The sequence below is a fragment of the Nesoenas mayeri genome (genome assembly GCF_963082525.1).
Source record: "Nesoenas mayeri genome assembly, chromosome: 14".
Classification (NCBI taxonomy): domain Eukaryota; kingdom Metazoa; phylum Chordata; class Aves; order Columbiformes; family Columbidae; genus Nesoenas; species Nesoenas mayeri.
In genome coordinates, this window is record NC_137556.1 from 536192 (window position 1) to 558017 (window position 21826).

The 21826-nt window shown below is 51.2% G+C and overlaps 1 protein-coding gene across 6 annotated transcripts in view; it reads right to left on the reverse strand.

The window, feature by feature from the left end:
• Positions 1 to 21148, reverse strand: part of TCERG1 (transcription elongation regulator 1) — a 29402-nt gene extending 8254 nt beyond the window's left edge. Inside the window, exons 1-15 of one of the 6 annotated variants that reach the window (XM_080353244.1) lie at positions 20661 to 21148; positions 19624 to 19849; positions 16438 to 16590; positions 15999 to 16236; positions 13292 to 13534; positions 9667 to 9729; positions 8276 to 8476; positions 7643 to 7758; positions 6639 to 6727; positions 6228 to 6388; positions 5879 to 5945; positions 4727 to 4862; positions 3778 to 3867; positions 2892 to 3010; positions 758 to 908 (exon numbers count right to left, since the gene is read on the reverse strand). In XM_080353244.1, coding sequence (XP_080209370.1) covers positions 758 to 908; positions 2892 to 3010; positions 3778 to 3867; positions 4727 to 4862; positions 5879 to 5945; positions 6228 to 6388; positions 6639 to 6727; positions 7643 to 7758; positions 8276 to 8476; positions 9667 to 9729; positions 13292 to 13534; positions 15999 to 16236; positions 16438 to 16590; positions 19624 to 19849; positions 20661 to 20731 — 2124 coding nt within the window. In that variant the 5' untranslated portion in view covers positions 20732 to 21148. Of the gene's footprint in view, positions 1 to 757; positions 909 to 2891; positions 3011 to 3777; positions 3868 to 4726; positions 4863 to 5878; positions 5946 to 6227; positions 6389 to 6638; positions 6728 to 7642; positions 7759 to 8275; positions 8477 to 9666; positions 9730 to 13291; positions 13535 to 15998; positions 16237 to 16437; positions 16591 to 19623; positions 19850 to 20642 lie in introns of all 6 variants that reach the window. The other 5 variants (XM_080353243.1, XM_080353242.1, XM_080353246.1 and 2 more) reach the window with 5 other exon arrangements.
• Between the last annotated feature and the right edge of the window lie 678 nt (positions 21149 to 21826).

Here is a 21826-nt window from a genome sequence, read left to right on the forward strand (position 1 = left end):
GCAATAACTTTACACTACAAAGTAAGTACTGTAGACTTTAAAATGTCAAAAATGATTATGCTTTAGAGGGTATTTTCTCACTCACACAGCACGCAGGGACATAAGTGGCCGCCCATGTTGGTGACAATATTTGATGCCACTTCTGTGGCAGGTGCTTCCCAGCGGTGAAACCTGCGCCCTCCTATTGACGCTATGGCCAAATGACATTTGGAATTCGTTCATCTTTAATAGCTGGCCTTTCCTTCTAATAAGCAGCAGTTCATACACAAGATATATTTACTGAAAGATCAAAAAGTCACCTAAGTGCCAGCTTTTAGATGGAAAGAGAGGACATGGAAGCTGTCTGAAATTTAAACAGAGTACCCTACAGAGAATGGCAAGTTCTTACTGCTCCACTTAGAGAACAGACAGGTAATGGCCAGTTCTGGGGTTTCCAGCCAAACAGGACAAGAATCCTTTTCCTTTTAATGCTTCAGGATAATATAACTTAAAAAAAAACACAAAAAACAAAATCAGGCATTATTCCAGTAAGCATATACTGTTAAATGCTTAGGAAAATGAAAAAGAGCATGATTTAAGCAAACTCGACTTCAATGTAAGCTCAGTGCTACGCGCTCTAGCGCCAGCGGAGCCGCACGCTGCGGGCAGCTCAGCAGGGCCGGGACACCGGGCGGCGCACAGCGCCAGCCCCGGCAGCGCCGGCCCCGTCCCGCTCGCACTCGCGCCACGCGCACCGCGGACCGAGCCGTCTCCTTACCTTCTCACCTCGGCTCTTCGAGTCTTCTTTCTCCTTCTTTCTTGCCGCTGTGATAAACTCATTAAACAAGGCCTCTCGATCTTTCATCTTTTCAATTGCCTTGAACCTCGAGTCCTTAGCATGCTTGGCTGCAAATTCACTAAAAGTAGTTCTGCAACAAAACGGCAAGTGAACTCATTTGGCAGAGCTGTCTTTGCTGGGAAGCAGGTTCAGCAGAGACAGTTCTGCCAGAATACATGCCGGAGCACCGTTAGAAAATAAAAAAGGCAACACCCTACAGCCTGACTAGAGAGAGAGATCCTCGGTGGACGGACTGCCGCTGGGTTTGGGCACGCACAAAGGTGCGGTCAGAGACCTGCCGGGGACCCGTGCTGGTGTGAACACAGCCGCCTGCAGGAAGCGCAGGCGTACAGAGGAAGATTACGATGCAACCAAGAAGAAATGAAAAATCTCGGTTGTCTAAAAGATCTTCTTTCTCTGGGTTAGCAGCTCAGCCAGCAGTCTGCCCAGCTGCGAAACTGAGCGTTTAACGTGCCTGCAGCCAAACCATGCTAAGAGTTAACCGAGAAAATCACCTTTTGGGCTTTGTCACGATAGAACGCTGGCTGAGGCCACTTTCCTCCTCCTTTCAACACTGCACAGCCCAACCTCAGCATACACGGGACCGAAATACTGCACAGGCTACGGGCAGCCGCAGCGGCTCTGGGCCGCCCACCCGTCACCCGCAGCGTGTCCCTAGCCGTCCTCTCACCTCCAGGGCCAGATTCCAACCTGTGCAGCAGGTACGGTACTGCCACTTACCTCAAAAAAACCACTACTGTGCTTTTTCCAAGCTCTGATGCAAATCTGGCCCCAAGAATACGTGAGACACTTATAATCATACGAATGTTTTCATCACAGCATGGAAATAATTAGACTTGGAAAATCCAGCCTACTGTTGCTGTAGGGTAAATTGAAACAAGAAGAGAATTTGGTAGCTTATTCAAAAAGATTAGAAAGTGAATGTACAGCTATATTGCAGAACAAGAGCTGTTTAAGTGAAGTGGAACACAAACTCTCGAGCGTGTTGGGCCGAGATGATAAAAACCCAGAGCGGCACTCTCAGAAGTACAGCAATATCTTTAGACAAACACTGAAACCAGAAGACAAAGGATAAGATTAAACAAGACAGTATTTCAGCTGGAACCTTCCCACCCCAGCCCATAATCAGATAAGAGTCGTTCCCACCGTGGCACGCTGGAGGGATCTTGGGGTCTAAGGACACTCAGGATAACGTAATAGTCCATGTGAGACTCTGAATTATATATTAAACTTGCTACTGATGAACTTTTCTTAAAACATTTCCATGCCTGCTCTCCTCCAGCCCGTAAAACGAGCAGACAGCTGCCCTAAGTCAGAGTTATTCATCAGCTCGGAAGCCATTTAAAGCTAACGGGCCCTGCCTTGGGAAGCTAACCTCACCAGCTTCCCAACACGGAGAAGATCAAGCTGAAGCAAAACAAACGAGTTGTTATTTCACTGTAAAAGAACGAACGGCAGACAGGCCAAGGGACGCTGGAAGAGAAAGCTTCAGAGCCTGTCTGGTGACATGAGCACGTATGTCATCAACTCAACGGGAGAAAGCTGTGAAACAAACCATTCTAGCAATTAAATCTGGAGTGTTAGTACGTTCACTGTCATCATCTTGCTATTATCACTGCAAGTAGGTCTGAATGGGAGGGGTATATAACAATTTCTATAGTAAAGCAATCAGAACATTCTATCATTTGTAACATACTTTGTAACCAGAAAAACATCCTTCCGACCCCCTCCAAGCTGCAGGAACCTCCCTGGCACTGCCCAGAGCCCACAGATACGCTTAAGAAGCAACAGGGTTATTAAGGAGAACTTGTGGTGGATCAAACCAGACAGCGCGGATATTTCTTCAAAATGGCTTAATACCTAAATCACTGCAAATCACAAGTTGTGTTATTTCCTGGGTTAGGTGAAGACAAGCAGGCAAAAGAAGATTTCAACAACATCTGATGATTCTTCTCCTCTTTGCCCATTTTGAAAGAGGGTGATGTACCTCACGCCACCCGCCATACGTCATTCTGACAGAGCTCACGGATATGAACAAAAAAGCAGCTCCTACCTCGGATTAATCTTTGCTTCTTCCATCATTTTCTTGAAATCCTCCTTGGCCTGCATTATTTTGTTTTTCTTCTCTTTGCGTTCTTCTTCTGCTCGTGTTTTCACATACTGATCAAACACCTACGAAAACACAGCCACCAACACAAAGCATGCAGAGCTGAGGCCATGCGAGCTCCAGGCCAGAGGGAGGACAAACCCCATTTCTCTTATTGCCTTTCCCCTCACCAGAGACCCACAAACCCCATTTCTCTTATTGCCTTTCCTCTCAGCAGAGACCCGATATAGACGAGGAGAGAGACCCTTTGGATTTGACTGCGTGAGTCTCCGCGCCCTGCCCAGCATGCAGTGCACTGCATCTAAATGCGCGTCTGGGGCCGTGACGACGTTTCTGACACGCTCCTCCCTCGTTAGTGCTTTTCTGGCTCACACGCTTACCACAGCGGGTGCTTCGGGCGTTCCTGGAGCTCCCCATTGCCCTACATCGGCTGAAGAAAAGCTTCCGCAGTGAGAATTGGCTTAACAACAAAAATGCGGTTTTGGTTCTCTCCCACTTTTTTTTTTTTTAATATATATGTTATTATTTAAATAAGTATATCTCTTCTTTTAAATATATATATTATTCATTATGTCAATATGTTGAAGAGATACTGATGGTTCTCAGGTTTTGGGAGCTCTCTGTATCCACACAACTTGCACAGAATTCAAATATCAGGTCTTCCAACCACAGGACAAATAACAACTACCAATTCACTTCTTTTCTTGCCAGCTCCTTGCACTGCAGCAAAGCCTCGTCACAGCCAGCCCGCAGCGCCGGCTGCTGCGCAAGCCTGGCACACAAACCAGACCGAGCATTCCCGTACAGCCGGGGAACCGGACTTCTCTTTTACCTGTTTCCTTTCCTTCGGGTTGAGAAGCAAGTAACGAGGATCAAAAACTATCTTGTGTAGCTCTTTCTCCCACGTTGAAAAAGCAGAGACCTTTAATTAAAAAAAGTAACATTTTAACTAATGGTTAATTCTCCTCAAATGTAAGAAACTGTACAGTTTTGCTTGAAAACCACAGGACGTGTGATGGGAAGAGGAAAGGAAGTGACCCAGAGGCTGGCGCAGCACGCTTCAGCACCGCCCGCCGCGGCGCGGCCGAGCACCGCCACGCTGCCACCGCCGCCACGTGGCGCGGAGCAATGCGGGCGCACCGCCAGAACCCCCGAGATCCCTTCTGCTCCTGTCCCGTGCCTGCTCCACACGCTTCAAACAGCTCTGCTACAAGAGGCATTGATTTAAGCATGTCTGAGCTCATCCTAAATAATTGTATTAAAACTACCCCATAAAATCCAGTCACAAACTAAATGAAAGCTGCAGCTGGAACCACCTCCAGTATTCTGAAATTATTACAGACATTTATATTCTAATAGCCTAATTTACCTATGGAAACTGATCGGTATCAACCAGATTTCAAATTTAGTTAACTAAAAGCAAGAAGTTTCCCATTTAAGGATCAGAATGTACAGATTACAGTGGAACTTACAGCTTTTATCGTGTAGGAACGTTTCAAAAACATTAAGGATGTGTGCAGTTTGGGTGTCCTATTTATTTTCAGTGGCAGCTTTCAATTAACCAGCTACTTAACTTGGAAAAACAGGTTAAAATTATTTCAGTTTCTTAGAAATCTAAACTTTGCTAGAATCGTAACACTTGGAAGCGGGGCGTTTTGTACCAAACGCGTGCGTTACGCAGAGGAAGAGACCGGTCTGTTCACGCACAGCACCGCGGTGCTGAACGGCTCAGCATGGAGCGCAGTGCCGGAGCCCCCCCGCAGCCCCCCCGCGATCCTGACCCCTCTCTCCAGAAGCATGTCCTTGAACTGCTTCATCCGCGCCTCCAGCGGCACAATGGCTCTCTCGCGCGCGGCCTTGATCTCAGCTTCCATGGCGGCCTCCTTCTCCGAATCCATGTCTTTGTTGTCATCCTTCCTGAAAAGAATCACAGGCGCGGTGTGACTGCAGAGGCATTGGGGTTAGAACCGAGCTCGGCCCCCGGGTTAGAACCGAGCTCGGCCCCCGGGTTAGAACCGAGCTTGGCTGGGCAGAAGGGATGAGACCTGAGCTGCAGGCTCAACCCGCACAGGCCATCGCTCCCTCAGACCGGCAGAGCGAGAGCTCAGCACCGGGCATCCTCAGCAACTCCCACGCCAACCAACGACTCCAAGGGGTTCACGCGGACACACAACACATTCTGCAGGAGCTGCGCTAACTGCTCAGCACCATGAGGCTCTGCGAAAGACTCTGTCTGTGAAGCCAGTGCAGACTGGAACACCTCACAGCTATTACCACAGAAAACGCTGTGACACTGGTGAAGCCTCCATCCATTCATCCATCTGTCCATCCGTCAGTCCACCCCTGGACTGTGCATTTGTTTGCTGAGAGCGCATGCGCCCCCTCCCAAACACAAACTCAGAGCCCCAGTGGCAACAGCTCAGTGATGGTCCCGCAGAGCACACAACAACCGAACCGGCGAACGCTCTTCTGGAACAGCAGTGTAACCCAGAGCAGGGTGACATACAGCGCGTCCAACAGGCAGAACGGACCAAAAGGCCTAACAAACCTCAAACTTCACAGAGCAAGCACAGAATAATCATTATGAAAATCCAGATTGCCGGATCTTTTGGCAACAAAATCCTCTGCACAGAAATTCACAGGCTAGATAAACAGGCAACAGAAGCAAACTATTTCAGATAAACTGCACTCAAAATATTCCTTGTTTTCAGCAACTTATACCACTTATTTCCATTGCAAATTATTTCCAAAGGAGATGCTGTTTCCTCTACACGTGAATATCAAATCCTGGAGCTCCTGAAACACCAGAGCGCTGCGTCCACCAGCGCCGTGAGTTCCTGTTCGCTCTGTGGAACACAACAGCATCCACACCGCCCAGACGAAAACCTTTCTTTTTCTGCACACATTACTTACTAGCGAAAAAGCAAACTTACTTGCGCTTTTTAATTTTAATGGGCTCATCTTCATTTGCTTCCTCTGTAGATTCATGCTCTTCTCTAACTGCAACAAATTTCAATAATACGTTAGATTTTGTCTCTATGAAAAGTTTGTAAATCACAAATGAAGTCGAGTGTAAAACAGAGGACAACGTGGGCAGCAACACCGTGGAGTGCACAAATCTGCATTCCCACCAGCCTTCTTGAATTCCAAGGCTATAGACACTTCTCCATATGTCCTTACATTTCCTTCACTTATTTAAATGTTACTAGTTTTGGGAATCAACACAAAGTAAGTGATAAATTATATCCAGACTTCTTAGGAAGGCAGTGAGATGGCTCTTACTCAGTTTTTTTCCTTCTTCCATTCCTTTTTTGTGAGGCGGTTCTTGGATAATTTTGTCCACATCGGCTCTTCCAATGAGGTCGTCTGGTCGGTCCCACATGGAGAGCCGGGTGGTCGGGTTGTAGAAGAACACGCGCTCGTCACCCGTCCACACCACACACCTGGGACAGACAGTAACGGGTACCGGCTCAGGAGGAACCAGAGGCAGACAAAGGGGCTGGGATGTGGAATCCATATGTAACGCGGCTCACGCGACGCAGCGTGCGGCACAGAGCCCGCAGCCGCAGCACCCGCCATGGCGAGCGCTGGCAGATGCGGACAGGGCCGGGGAACCAGCGTCACTCGGACAGACACCCCAGGACAGACGTGCACCCGCGGCCGCCCGCGGGACGGGGGAAACGCGTCACCTACCACGGGGTACCCGGAATAGGGGTGGTCGCAACCGGCTTGGCCTTCTGAGCTGCCTTTTCTTCTTCAGTCATCTCCTCCTCTTTTGGCTCCTCGAGGGAAGACCAAGTTACAGGATGGGGCAATGACAGCTAGTTAATTATGTATTATAAAGTAACCAACTTGTTCGAAACAAGCAAATATCTTTGGAAACGATGCTATAAACCAGCTCACAATCACACCTCATCCGTGCTTAAAACACAGGCATTGGAACTGCAACACACAGACAGCAACTGGTCTTCAAAATCTCAATTCAGAAAACGTCTCAGCACTCCCTTAACCTCGACTGCGTTGAATCCTCATTTCAACGCCTTCCTGGACCAGTGTGAATCCCTGAATACAGGGACAAGGTGATGTTTCTCACAAGGAAATGGAGATTTATTCTTCAAATTAAATTACTTGAAACTGAAACACTGAGTATGACGAAGCAAAACCTCTGCAACAACCTTTGCAGCAGAAATAAGCAAACTAGCGACAAGTTCAAAAGTAAAACAGGTAGAACGGTAATAAAACATGGCAACTGAGTTCTGTGCTTCTGGCTGAGTACACTGAAGTCACAGAAGTCAGTATAAAAGCTTTATTTTTTATACAAACACCTTAGCTCTACAAGAGCTACGCTTCCTCGGCATGACAAAGTGCCTCAGAAGAAAGAAGTTAATTTCGTTTACTGCAGTGCAAACACCACAGACATTTTCTAGGATATGTTCCTAACAGACATGGAGAACGCAGCAGCTTTAGGTTTCCAGCATTCAGGACAAGTTTCATTTTCCTGAACACCTTAAAAATCAGTGAGAGAACGCAGGTCTACGTAATCAGCTAACGTTTTTCCGCGTTCTCACTAACTTCTTCGCTCCCATAATGTGTATGTCTCTTCTCACGTAAAGCACGGGCGGCCAGGGGCACAGGCGCCGCCCCACCGCGCGGGAGGGCAGAGCCGCCGCGCTGGCCGTGGGGGGCAAGGGCTTTACCTCCTTCAGCAGCTCCTTCAGAGGTTCTTCTTTCGGCTCTTCCTCTTCTGTCTCCATCGGTAAAGGCTCCTCCGAAGGTTCTTTACTTGGCTCTTTAATCTTCTCTTCCATTTTTTCTGAATAAATGGTAAAATTCTCCTTAGTATTGTAAGAAACCTTCATAGAACCATAACGAATTGTCACAAATACGAGCAGAATGTGACTTAGGGATGCAGAGGGGAAGATCATTTACTTTCTGCTCACGTTCCAAATCTTGGGTTCTGAATATCTGAAATTTAGCATTTCAATGGTCTCACTCTTCCCTGCTTTAAAGTCTCTAGAATACTTGAATTTTCCCTCACTTTCCAGGCTTCTGCAATTGGGATCTTCGCAAATATGTGAGTATGCAAAGTGGAAACACACATTGACCCAAGTGTCACTGACTTGGAAGCTACTGTAGAACCAAATACTCCTACAATACAGTGGGAAACAAACTAATCTTCAGACTAAGCAACCCAAATGGATACTTACAATCAGGATTTCAAAATATTCGTAAGGGAGATAAGGCATCAGAGATACTCTCATTCACCTTTGCAAACACAACCACTGGCGGCCTAAGCAATTCTGCCTAGAATATTAAATAAAAAGAAGTACCTTTTTCTTTGAGCTCCTGGGGCTTTTCCCAGGTGGACTCCAGCGTCCTGTTGTTATAATAGTAGGTCTTCCCGTCGGCGGTTTTGTACTCGGTCCACTCGGAGACGGGCGCAGCCCCAGCCAGCGCGGCGGGGGAGGCGGCGATGGCCACCTGGGGGTGGATCATGGGCACGATGGGGGGCGCCATGCCCGGCAGCACGCCTGGAACAACACAGCACACCGGCCGGGCCAGTGAGGGACGCGGGCGGGCGAGCGCCAGCCCCTCACACACCACACACGGCAGCGCCACGAGCAGACACGGCTGAGGGCACTGCAGAGGCTGCGGCTGAGCTCCCTGCGCGGCACCGTCAGCAACGCTCGCGGCACCGGGCAAGCTGAAAACCTTTCTATCTGAGTAATGTGTAATGGGCAGAGCACAAAGCTTGTTAGCTTTTAGACATTTGCTTTAATACTTCAAAATTTCGTGCTCTATTTAAAGAGTCTTTATTAGATCTCTATAGCTAACAACCATTTAAAATATATACTGTCATTTTAAGAGATATTCCCATTGCTCTTGAAAAAGAGACAAGAGTGGCTTGAATGTGAGCCACGTCATGCAGAGCAGAACCCTGACAAACCTTAACTCCTGACTTTAAAATTTGACATTAATTCAGACTTGCACAAAAACTGCTGAGACTGAAATGATCTCAGGTGGTGGCAGTTTGGTTTAATACTGCTCACTGATTGGAAAAAAATATCCACATCCTAAAGCAAAATGGCAAGTAAATATCTAGAGCAAGCCAGAATACTACACTGTCCAGTATTTATCTACTCGTCCCAACAAAACTGATATACTGAACATACTCTGAATGACAAGTTCTAGAAGAACAAACTGGGTAAAACTAGAACTACAAGGTCATGACTTTGATCTTTTAACATTTATATTAAAAAGTCTGTTTTTTAAACTAAGGGAAAAGCACACATTACACAGTGCCATACGATATTCTTAGTAATTGACTTTTCTTAAATCCACAGTTTGAAAGATGCAGATTTACAGTAAGACACACACGCACACCAACATGCGAGCACAACCACGTCACACGCGTGAGGAACGAAAATCCACACACACAAACTAAAAACTGAGGATGGGCATGGAGAGATACAGTTACTACACAACTCAGCGGCTACAGAAAACCGTGCTGGACTTTCCGTATGGAATAAGCTCACGCTAACAGTTACTTGGGAAAGTTATTTCCTGGCCAAATGAGATATTTGCATTTATACTGGTTTGAAAATAAAGTATATAGAGTCATTCAGTTGGGGAAGCAAATAAATAAATAAAAGATAAACACCAACATTCACTACCATGCCAACTTACAGACAAAACGAACTAAGATGGTTTGGAAAATTACCGGTCTTGGTGGTAGCGACTGTCTTTACATACGGGCAGCTGACTATTTGCATCATTGCTACACCTGCAAAACGGACAAGCAAGCAGTTGGGACGCGGCCAGGCGCTCCTGCTGCCGCCGGGAGAGGCTCCCGCCAAGACACGGAACCGCTTCGCTCCAACAGTTTAAGCCAGATCAAATAGAAAACTGATTTTAAGCTGCAGCAACAGTCTCTGCCTACGTGAAACCAGCTGTTCAGCGAATTACTGGGACGCCATTCAAAAGGAAAAAGGCATTTCACTGGAGACTCAGGGGTTTAAGTTCACTGGAGGGGGAGCGGGGCTGTCGGCGCAGGGCGGTGCTGGGCAGGGGCTCTCCCGCGCCCGGCTCGGGCAGAGCCGGCACGGCAAAGCGGAGCCCACGGGCCCTGCTCTGCCAGCGCCGCTGCGGCCGCGGGGCAGCCGCGGGACAGGCCTGAGCCCAGCCCAGCAAGGCGCGGCAGGGCCAAAGCCGGGGCCAAAGCCGGGGGAAAGCTGAGGGCGTTACGGAAAGGCTGAAGGCGAAAGAAGGGGGAAGAGGAAGGAAAAGCAATGAAGCTGCAAACAGAAGGACACAAGGCTGCACTAGGGCAGGGGCAGCAAGCATCATCTTTAGTTTTCATTATCAAGGCTGTCACGAGCTGAAAAATGCTCTAAAAGCAGCGTTGCTAGCGCTCAAAAAGGCATCGTCATGCACTGCTCTGCTCTCGGGCTCGTTAGGAAACGACACAGAAAGGCCACAAAGAGGGAAGCGTCTAATCCTCTTCAATTAGACGCAAAATTCAGTAGGAAATTAGACAGGGGTAAGGGAACGCGCCTCCAAAAACCTGCGCTGAGGGCATGGAAGGAAACCGGCCGGTCTGGGCACTCGGAAACTGAAACGCTCCAGAGGCTGCACCTTAAACGGCTTCAGTTCCGTCAGCTGAGGCTGCAAATCCTCCAGTGCCAAGTGAAATTAAACCCCTGTGTTTATAACCAAAGTCATTTATATTTTTCTCCATTACAGATCTAGTATGGAAAGCGTAAAAAAAATACTGCCAATTTATTTTAAAAAATATTTGTGACAAGACAGAATTGTAATGTTCTTTAATAATAATTTCAATTATAGAATCCAAAACTAATTTCGTAAAAAATAGAATTGAGACACAAAAACATTGACTCAAACAGCACTGAATGAAGCATTTGTCTAAATTTGGGGGGGGCTTCATGTTACGTACTTGGAAATGAATCTGACAATTCGTTTTGTTAAGGAAGTTACAGCATGTGTTCCAAGTGGGTCAGCATGAATAACGGCATCTGCGGGCCCGCGGAATCAGAGACGCTGCAGCGCAGACATGACCCCGCAAACACCCGAGCTGTTTCCTCTGCCGAGGTCACTCCCAACACACAACTAACTTTGAACGCATGAATTAAGAGAAAGCAGACTTACTTTTTAAGATCTGAGATTATGAGATATCATTAATCAACTCTTCCATTGTTCCATCTTACTACAGTGTAATACAGAGATTAAATTTGAAATCATGTGTCGATGGCGTGTTCACAGCTCTGTCTCTGCTACCGGGGGCAAACTGGCTGACCCTGCGCCTGCTGCCGTCAGCACCAGAAACGAGCCTTTCTGGCTTCACCTACGCTGCCATGAAGGCATCTTCACTTCTCTTCAGTTTCCTGTTGCTGTCAAATATTTTAAAGGTTTCCTTTCTTTTACAGCGTGTATAAAGCATCAGAACCACCTCCAGCCGGACTGACGTGATTCGGCCGTTGGGGGCGGCGCAGGCCTGGCTGCGGTTCGCTCCCGTGTGCCCCGGGCTCGGCCCATCGGCTCCAGTCACTGGGAGGGCAGGGGGGGCAGATCTACAGCTGCTACCGGGAAATTCCTGACAATAATTGTTTTCAAAAATGAGTTTAAGGAGGAGAAGATGGACGTTGTTGCACTGTTTTTCCTTCTGCGTTGCACTACTTTTTGACTGAAAAAACCCAAGGCCAGCGCACAGCCCAGTAAATCCAGTTTCACCAGCACCCTTCTCTGCTGTTCTGGACACCCACGTGTTCCCTGACAGCTGAGCGGGTGGTTAAATCCCTCCACGGCGCTACAGACTCCCTGCTGATCCCTCGCTGGGCGTCGGAACGGGCAGCTGAGGACACCCACCCGGCGTGAGGGCTGAACCCGTCCTGTCCTTCCACGCCTCGCAAATACACAGACATCGGAACTCTCCCTCTGTCCTTCACCCAGGTTTTGTCCAGCTTTGAACATCATGTTCAGAATAGTATTTTCTTCCTGTCTTAAAATGAGTTTCCTTTTCAAGCAAATTACAGATTAAAGTAGCTTTGCCCAGTTATTTTAGAGGACTATCCTAAAAGCAGAGGCAACTCCAAGCTGATCCTCTCTCCTAGTTAGCAGGACTAATACCCATGTTAACTACTTTGCGCTTACATCCTCTACCCAGGCAGCGTTCTGCGGGATTGCTCCTGGCCCAGCGCACCGGACGGGCGCAGGGTGTCCTCCGTCTGCGCAGGATCGGTGCCGGGGCCGCGGGCCCAGCGCCTTGCTCGGCCTGCACTGAGCCCACCCAGGACGCTGCTGCTGCTGCCCGGCCCTGGGCGGACACCGCGGGTACCCCGTGCAAGCGCAGCCCCTGCAGCAGCACAGCGGCAGCTCCGGGTGCGCATTCAGTGCTGCTGCACACTGAAAAACCACTCATTACTTCTGCACTGGGGTGGGAACTCAGCTGAGATGGTAATTAATCAATGAGCAGCCTTACTGACCGCTTTGGAAAACCTCTGCAGCAATTACAAGTTGCTGAGTCCAAAATGTGGCCAGCCCAAAGCTGGTTCCTTACAGATCTAAATATTTTACAAAAACTTAAGAAAATGTGATTTACCAGGCACCAGTGGGCTGCCATCTGACACTTCCTCTGCATGGTTTCGACATCTAAAGCCTACAAATAACACCCTAACGTCTTGCATGCCCTCGTTATGGTCCTGCACTAACACCTCAGCGTTTTGCACCTGCATTCAGCATCGTACTTGAGAGCTGCAAACCAAGAGAACTGGGAACACCCAGCGCCATTTGGGGTAGCGCCTCGAATGGTAATCTTTTCTGCTTACAAATACATCCGTTCATTTGAATTTATTTTGGCCATAATCCATGTCCTAATAAATATTTATGGACGAGACTTGAGCTCTAAATCTAGCAAGTAGAAAAAAATCATGGCAATATTGCAATTAGTGAAATACAGTGCTACAATGTTCTCAGTCACATATGGATCCTGTCCAGCACCTCTCTCTCTTTTTTTTTTAATAGGATGACAAGATAAGACACGTGCCATGAGACTAAGAAGTGTTTAGCGCAATTCTTATCTTTTCCTATCGTCTAAGAGGAAAAGGTTTACATGTTTAAACGCAGCTGTTTTCCCATATCAAAGAACCAGAAGTCAAAAAAATTTCGTTTTCTTTGTTATTAAAAAGTCTGTCTGCTAACCCTGAATTCTTTGGAAAATACTCTGAGTGGAGAGGATTCAGGCAAGTTCCGTACACAGTGGACACATGAGTGCAAACAAATCGACAACATGGACATGTAGCGGACACGACAATCACAGTTTGCCAATTTACCTGGAAGTGGAATAGGCATGCCGGGAAGGGGGACACGGAATGGAGGTACCATTACTGGTGGAAAAGCAGGAATTGCTGCAGTTGGCTGCGGCACTGCATGAGGCACTGCAGGAGGCAATGTCTGTGGGACTGGCTGGGGAACAGTCTGCACAGGTGTAGCAGAAGGAGCAGAGGTTGAAACACTGACTGATGGGGTGGCAACTGAAACACCCGAGCTCGGGCTCTGGTCTTGTGTGGTGGGTGCTGATAAAAAAAAACAAAGAACACCTTGTATCTTACACGCTACAATACACTTGCTGCAAACATACTGGCTCTGTTTCCCAACAGACCTTATATCAGCAGATATGCTTAGATATGTATCATCAGCAGAAGACACCCTTAGACAAAAACCACTTTGCCTTCTCTGTAGCATTAAATATTCACACAGAAAGTCAATTTCCAATTTTACTTTGGCCCACTCTTGACAGCTGACAAGTCGGTACAGCAGTAGCAAGGGCGTACCAAGGACAAGCAGCCTCTGTATCAAATGGGAAAAGATCGTTCTTACATTAAATGAACACAGGTTCTGCTTTTTAACAATAATGGCAGAGCGTGTGCATGACAGTGTCTAAAACTGTGCTTATCAACTGTGAGCCAAGAATGGAAAAACGTCAATTAAAAATGTGGAAATAAGCAAGGAAAGGGAAAGTAAGTGCTTTTGTTCAGAAGCTGCAAGAGCTTTCCTGGTCTTCAGTGCCTCCCAGTGGGAAAATGCGCTACTAGCATCCCATTCTGTAGTCTTGCAGCATGGCCGCAGTCAGCACCGCACCAAGAATGAACGGTGCTGTGCAGTAAAGCACTGCTGAGCAGGAACCAGACCGCCTGGCTCATCAGCGGCCCTGACAGTGGTCACTGCGGGATTCAGTGGCGCAGGAGCTGCTGTGAAAGCGAGCTAATAGCAAAAGAGAAATCACACCAACTTATAACTGCGTTATATACGGACACATACATGTGCATTGTCTCTAGTATTTAATGACTACCAGAAGCATTCCCAATAACATACCAGCATTAACATATACTTAAATAAAGATTTTTGATTTGTGTTTCAGGAAGGGTGCAAGTTCTTAGCACTGCCTAAAATGTAGGGAAACAGAGCAGACAGTCAGTATGCGATTTGTTGTAAGACCTGAGGCAAATCAGTACCAGACAAGAACGAAGCTCAGCCAGAAGTCCCAGGGTTTTTACAGGCCAAGTCTGGGAGTTATACAATTATTTTAAATGACAGAATTTTATCATCTAGGCACAGACAGTAACAGTAACAGTTCTTAAAGCAAAGTTCAGCGGGTAGAACAGGCAGAAGTGGAACAGACTCTCAGCGTCCGATATTAGGAAATCCTGCTCAGAGAAGGTGCACACAGCGCTACCGCAGCTGCAGGGCTGGTTCTCTGAGCCGCCGTTAGCCAGATGCCCAAGTTCACCTCCTGCCTCGTTCCTGCCACTCACCAGAGTCCTTCAGTTACACCATGTTTCAACAAAGTAGCTGAACGCAGTATTCAGTTACCTTCCAAACTAAATAAAAGTCCTAAAATGCTTTGAGCAATACAAAGTATTTGTTGCTCTAAGGATCTGTCCTCCCTCCAGAGTTAACTGAACACATCATTTGGGGTGCGTAGATCTGACTCCCTTTCATACACAGAGCCATAAAGTTTGGGTTAAACGGTGAGTTAAGCATGACTTGTATCACCCGTTACAGGAAGCACATTAAATAATTGCAGGAGATGCACTAGACACTACAGCTGGAGCTGCAGCAGTGCAGCAGCTGCTCCTGCTCTGCACGCTCCCTGGGCCGCTGCAGCCACTGATCCCCACTGCGCAACCGGAGCTGCGGGGCCGCGGCAGCACCGGAGCCCGTGGCCCTGCACTGCACGGACCCCCGTGCTGGCACACACAGGGCACGGCAGCTGCGCCTCCAGATGCTCTGAGGCACTTTGTGAACACATGTACGCCCAAGCACAGGATAAATCGTCCTGTTTGTGTTGTGTGCAGATACTCGGTATAACCGTACGCTACGTGCACGCTGCCTCAGCTCAGTCCTCTTTCCTCTGGAGGTTCCCTCAGTTGGAAAAGCCTTAAAAGCAAAGGCTCAGCCCACATAAATAGCAGTGATCTTCAGACTATTATTCCAAGGTCTGAGGCAACTATAATGGCTCTAATGACTTTCTTTTTCCTCTTTCCTGCAGCTCTAGCAAATGAGCCTTAAATCAGGAGAATAGTACTAATAAAAGTAACACACCAGCAGAATTCTGTCCCTTACCCAGGCAATTCTGTGCTGCCCAGCAGCAGCACACCAAGATCCAGCCTCTGCAGCAACAGAGGCCACTTTGGAAACAACTCTAACTCCTACCTCAAATTAACTTTGCTTCTGACATACCTTTAAAAACAATTTAGCTTTACTTAAAGGGAAAGGGATGAATAATAGCTTTGGGATTACGTGATAACAGCAGAAGAAAAATCTACAAAGACCTAAAGACAAAGGCTGCATCCCGATTCAGTGCTGCTCTGATGGAGTAACTTTCAGACTGGTGGGGGAATGTTTGCGTGTTCTTCTGGATTAAACACTGTACTCTAGACTCATACTCCACTGCCTGTGCAAACAGCTTCCTCCTGGAGACCCAGTTCCCGGTGCGGTACCCCCCCGGCAGCGCCCCCGAGCCGCGCCGGTACTCACTGGAGATGGTCTGCGAGCCCGAGGTGGCGGCGGTGGTGGTGGAGGTGGAGGAGGCCGGCGTGCTGGAGGAGGTGGACGGGGAGGCTGCGGCCGCGGGGCTGCTGGTGGTGGGTGTGGAGGCGCCCACGGCCTGTGCCTGCGCCGCCAGCATCGGCGTCAGCTCCGACTGCTGGATCACCTTCACCCCGTCCGGCTTGCTCCACGCCGACTCGCGTGTCCGCGCGTTATAGAAATACACCTACGATTTAAGAATGTCACATCAAACAACTGCTTATCTGCAGGAGAACCATTTACAAACGGTCCAGTTCCTCCTGTTGTAAAAATAACTAATAAGAGGACAGACAGGGGCGCAGGATTTTACCACAGCACAAGACTGTACATGACAACGCTCCCAGGGCAGCAAACACCCGTCCCCTCGCTGCTCTGGTCACCAGCTCACCTTCCCATCTGGAGTTTTGTTTTCCACCCAGATCTCCTCAGCCGGGGGCATCGCCGGTGTCCCCGGGGCGGTGACGGGTGGCATCCCTGGAGGGAACATCATACCCGGAGGCGGTGGCATGCTGCCCATGGGAGGAGGCATGAACGGCGGTCTCTAGAGATGTAACAACAAGAACGACCATCATAAGCAGAGCTTTCCTTTCTCAGAGCACCAGACAGCACAACTAGACCAAGGCTAATTCTCCCAGTCCCAAGAGCTTCTTTAACAATCTGATGCCACCAGCCCAGAGGTGGCACCTCCTGACAAGCCACCAACTCCGGCAGAGCAGCTGCAGCAAGAGCTTCACATCCGAGATGCCAACAAAAACGTCAACAGCAGGAAAAGGGGCACGAAAAGAAGTGGGGTGAGAGAAAACTGCTCTCCTGAAAAGGAGAAAATATCCCAATGTGAGAGAGAATGGAAGAGCTGCTCCTGAAGAGCCGCCCCTCGGACCTCCCAGCTGCGGATCAGACACACCGGCTACACAGAGACCCTGCCAGTGAAGAAATACGCACATTAAAATCAATTACAAGTAAGCTTCCAATTTATCAGCATAGCAGAGCAGCAGATTTCATACAATCCACTACACCTCGCGATTTCCCATTAACTAAAATTCTACTGGTGTGAATTTAAGAAAAAACTAATATAACCATCAAATGACATCTTCATGATTACATCATCATAAGAAATCCAGCACTGCCCCATGCAGCACTGGTACCCAAAAGCCTGAATGCCTGCTTTCCAATTCAAGGTACATTCAGTTATTTTATTCTACCTGCCTATTTGGACTGTCCTGAAATTTCCTGTGCGTAACAAGTATAGTGAGCCTCTCCCTCTAAAAATGAGTCGATAAAATCCACCGAGTTCTTTAGCTTAATTCTGCATACACCTACAGCTGACCCAATTATCTCCATCACTCCAGTTCGAGCTGAACTCGTGAGTCAAAAGCTTCCCCTCCACAACGGCAAGGCCAGAACAGCTCCTGGCGCGCCCCGCCCAGCCTCGCAGCCCGCACACGCAGGACTGGGCCCCGCGAGCTGCGACCGCGCAGCACACTGCGTCACGGGAACCGGGGACTGGGCCCGAGCTGCCCCACTCCAGGGCGGCGCTCGCCCGGCCGCCTCGGGCACCGGCCACGTCCGCGCTCTCCAGCTGCCCCTGCGCGCTTCCAGAAATTTCCCCAGGACCAACACTTCTGCTCTAAGAGAAATATTTTAAACTGCTTTTAAAATTCATGTACCAACTCTGATTTCTGTTAAATACTCTTGTAAAGGAAGTCAAGAGCACACAGACAAACAAAAAAGCCACTAAGGTCACTATAGCCTTTCTTTCCTTCCTTGCTGATTCTCCACAGCTCCTCCAGCCGGCCACGAGCTCTTTCTCTTCACTGCTCTACAACCTGTAACAAGAACCCAGCGAGCTCATGTCTGTCCTGCTGTTGCTGCTGTCCCAAAAAGGGGCTGGAGGGTCGCAGAGCGGCGCTGGGAGCACCGAGGGGCCCACAACACCCTGGCCCTGCTCCACCGCACCCTCGCCTCCATTGCCACCACAGCACTGCCAGCGCCGCGTCTCCCCTCACAGCAGGAGCAGGATGAGAAGCTAAAAAACAAATATTTGGTGCGGAGCAGAGCACAGTGCTGACACTGCATGAAAAATTCAGCCATGAATCAGAAAGCACCAGAGGAAGGGCACAGTAGGTGGAAATAGTTGTAAATAAATGTAGGCTGAACATGGAAACACACCATGGAACATGGCCCCTGGTGCTGAGTGCAGAGGAAAGGGGACAGAGAGGGGAGCGGGGCTGTCCACATCCCGCACACGGGCTGTTTCAGGCTGCAGCTCTGCAGGACTTTGGTTCGGCTGAGAACCAGGGTGATGAACAGCTCCCGCACAGCTCCCTGAGCACCCCAGGTTCTAATAGCACCTTTACCTTCGAGAAGGTGGAGGGAAAACTGCTATGGACAACACACGCTGGTTCTTCTTGAAATCTCGTGCTCAGGATGGTAACAGCACACAAAATTAAACTTAGGTCTTTGTTCTCAGCCGCTGTGCAGCGCCGTGCGCTGAACCTGCAGCGGGAGCAGCGTGGGCAACGCTGCCGCAGCCCCGCTGCTGAAAACCAGCACAAAGCCGGGCCTAAAGCACCAGGAAACGGCCCACGGCAGCACACTGTCCATCGTGCCCACAGCCCCGCATTTTAAAATACACTCCACAGCACTGACGTTTCTTACTCACAAACGTGTCGTACCTTTCCAACTCCCTGAACCTCTGAAAACTAGGCAGAAGAACTTAAGCTTACATCACCATGAAATACGGACTGAGATCTACCGTACTCAAGCCCAAGAGGCTCGCGCTACCCCTGGAAGTGCTAGGAATGATCTTCAGTTTTAAAAATAACAAAACACAACAATAAACGTAAGATGAAGAGCGTTGTCCCTCTGTCAAGAGTAAACTGATGTCAGCATAAGGGCCACCTGCAGGTGCGCCAGTCAAACACCCTCAAGATATTTTTCCAAGATGTTAAAATGTTATCATTGTGTTGACAACTCCTGGGGCTCTACTAAGGACACATCCTCCCGAACCGAGTGCTGGAACAACACGCACCTCCCTGATTACACACCCACTTCCCAAAGTTGCTGCCTGCCCACCCAGCCAGCCCCGGTGACCACAATAACCACTCATGGCAGGAGCGGCTCACGCTGGAGCCACGCGGGACACGGCTGCAGCCCCCCGGCAGACTGTGCGCACCCCCTGCGCGCCGGCACAGCTCAGATCAGCCCAGAGGCGTACACGTCCCTCCCGTGCCTGCTGCAAGGTGCCCAGAAACCCCAGCACAGCCCCATCCTGCATTCTGCACGGCCACAGGGCACCCACACCACGCCAGGCTTCAGTAACGACTCTGCTGGTGAGCACACCCAACTGCACAACCAAGCAATGCAGAATTGCCTCCAGGAGCAAGAGAGGTTGTGTTTACCTACCACAGGTACGCATTAGTTTTATAACACCATACAGAAGCCGTACGTTTCCTCCATGTCCTGCTATTTTTTCATCCATTTGAATGTCTCTCATTATTTCCACGTGTGAAAACAAATGAGAGAAACCTCTAAATCCCGACTCAACAAACCAAGAGAATGTCCCATTCTTTACCTGTAAGTGTGGAGGTCCCATTGGCGGAGGGATCCCTCCCGGAGGCGGCATCGGAGGCATGTTCGGATCAAATGGAGGGCGCCCGAAGGGGGGGCGAGGCGGTGGAGGGGGACCCCGCATCATCCCAAAAGGCGGCGGTGGTCGCATGAGCGGCGGCGGGCCCCTCATGACTGCATTGGGCGGGGGAGCCGGGCCGCGAAACCTCAGCGCCTGCTGCTGAGCCATCCTGCGGAGGGGGCAAAGGGAAACCAAGCTCGTTTTCATCTGCTGCTTAGCTGCAGGAAATCAAATTCTCACACTGAACAGGGAAAAACCCCAACAAAAATCAAAAGGGTGTGGGGAAAAATCAACATTGAATAAAGTTAAGTGTGCAACTGCTTCACGTTTCTTCTCTTCGGAATCCAACTGTATTAGTGCTCCGCTGTCAGTTTCCACTCACGGGAACAAACAGCCCGGAGCTGGGACGGGCCGGCCGGGCGCAGCCGGCCCACACCGCGCTGCCCGCCGCGCCGCGCCGGCCCGGGCCGCGCCACCCTGACCACGAGCGCCGCTCTGGGCGCGCACGGCTCCGCGTTCCCGGCCCAGCCTCGGGCCGCCGCGCTCGGGCACAGGGAAGCCGCGCTCCGCCCCGGAACCGGCGCACGCCGCCCCGCTGCGCCCCGCGCCCCGAGCCCCGAGCCCCGCGGAGCTGCGACGGCCCGAGGGAGAGCGGGGACGAGAGGGGAACGGCCGCCCCGCTCCGCGCCCGGCCCGGGACCCGGCCCAGCGCCGCCGCACGCGGCCACAGCAAATGGAGGCGGCGAGAGCAGCTCCCGCCAGGCCGCCCGCCCCGCCCCGCCCCGCCCGCCGGCCCGGCCCCAACCCCGGCCCGGCCCCGGCCCGGCCCGGCCCGGCCCCAACCCCAGCTCGGCCTGGCCCGCTCCCCCGCCGGCGCAGGCCGGGCCCGCGGGCAGCGCTGCGGGAAGGCCGCTCCGGGCCAGGCCGCGGCCCCGGCAGAGCCCGCGCCCGCCGCGCGGTACCTGAGCTCGCTGCCGTACCGCTCCGCCGCCGCCTCCCCCTCGCCGCCGCCGGCCCCCGCGCCGCCGCCGCCGCCGCCCCGCTCCGCCATCTCCGCCTCGCAGCGCCGCCGAGCGCAGCCGCTGCCGCCCCGGCCAGGCCCCGCCGCGGCCCATTGGCCGCCCCACACGCCCGTCAGCGCACGCGGGGGCGGTGCGCCCTGCAATTGGCCGACGCGCCCGCCGACTTTGAATGAGGGAAGCCAGACGCGCCGGGATTGGCTGAGCGCGGGCGTCCCGCGCCGCTTGCGACTCGGGTCACGTGAGGCGTAACCCGCAGAAAGAACCGGAAGTGGCCTCGCGCAGGACGGAACAGGCCGTAGGGAAAAAAAAAAAAAAGGACAGGAGCTACACCCAATCAGCGGCGGCACCGCGTGCGCCAATGCACCAATCACCGCCCGCGCCTGGGGCGCGCTCCCGACCACACAACCCACATCTGAAGCGTCCCGGTACGTCACCGGGGGCGGAGTTCGAGCAGCAGCCAATGGCGAAGCACGAGGGTGGGGCAACGCCCTGTTACCCGTCAGCAGCCAATGAGCGAGCGCGGCAGAGGGTGCGGACGGCCAATGGGGAGCTGGTGCGGTGCCTGCCCCGCGGCCGCAGGGCGGCGCTGTGTGCGAGGCCGCTGCAGAGCGCGCGAGCTCGGCGGTGCCGCTGACGTCACGAGCCGCGAGCGCCCCGCGAGCCCCTGGCGCTGGAGCGCACGTGCCGCAGCGCGACCCCGCGCGGAGCCGGGACAGAGGGACAGGGGGACAGGGGGACAGGGGGACAGAGGGACAGCGGGACAATGGGACAGAGGGACAGGGGGACAGGGGGACAGAGGGACAGAGGGACAGGGGGACAGGGGGACAGGGGGACAGAGGGACAGAGGGACAGAGGGACAGCGGGACAGGGGGACAGCGCCGCTCCCGCCCGCAGCTCCGCCGGAGAAGAGCCGGCTTCTCCGAAACAATAAAAGTCACCGGGCCCACCGGGGCCCTCGCGGCGGCGCTGAGCGAAACGGGCGCTGACGGGGTTTATCCTGCTGCTTGTTTCTTTATTCACGTTTTGTTTGATGTCGCTGGTGCTGTGAGGGTTTGTGACAGCTGGGTGGGTGACCGGGGCCCCCCACGTCCCAGCCCGTCCCGCCCCGTCCCAGCGCGTCCCGC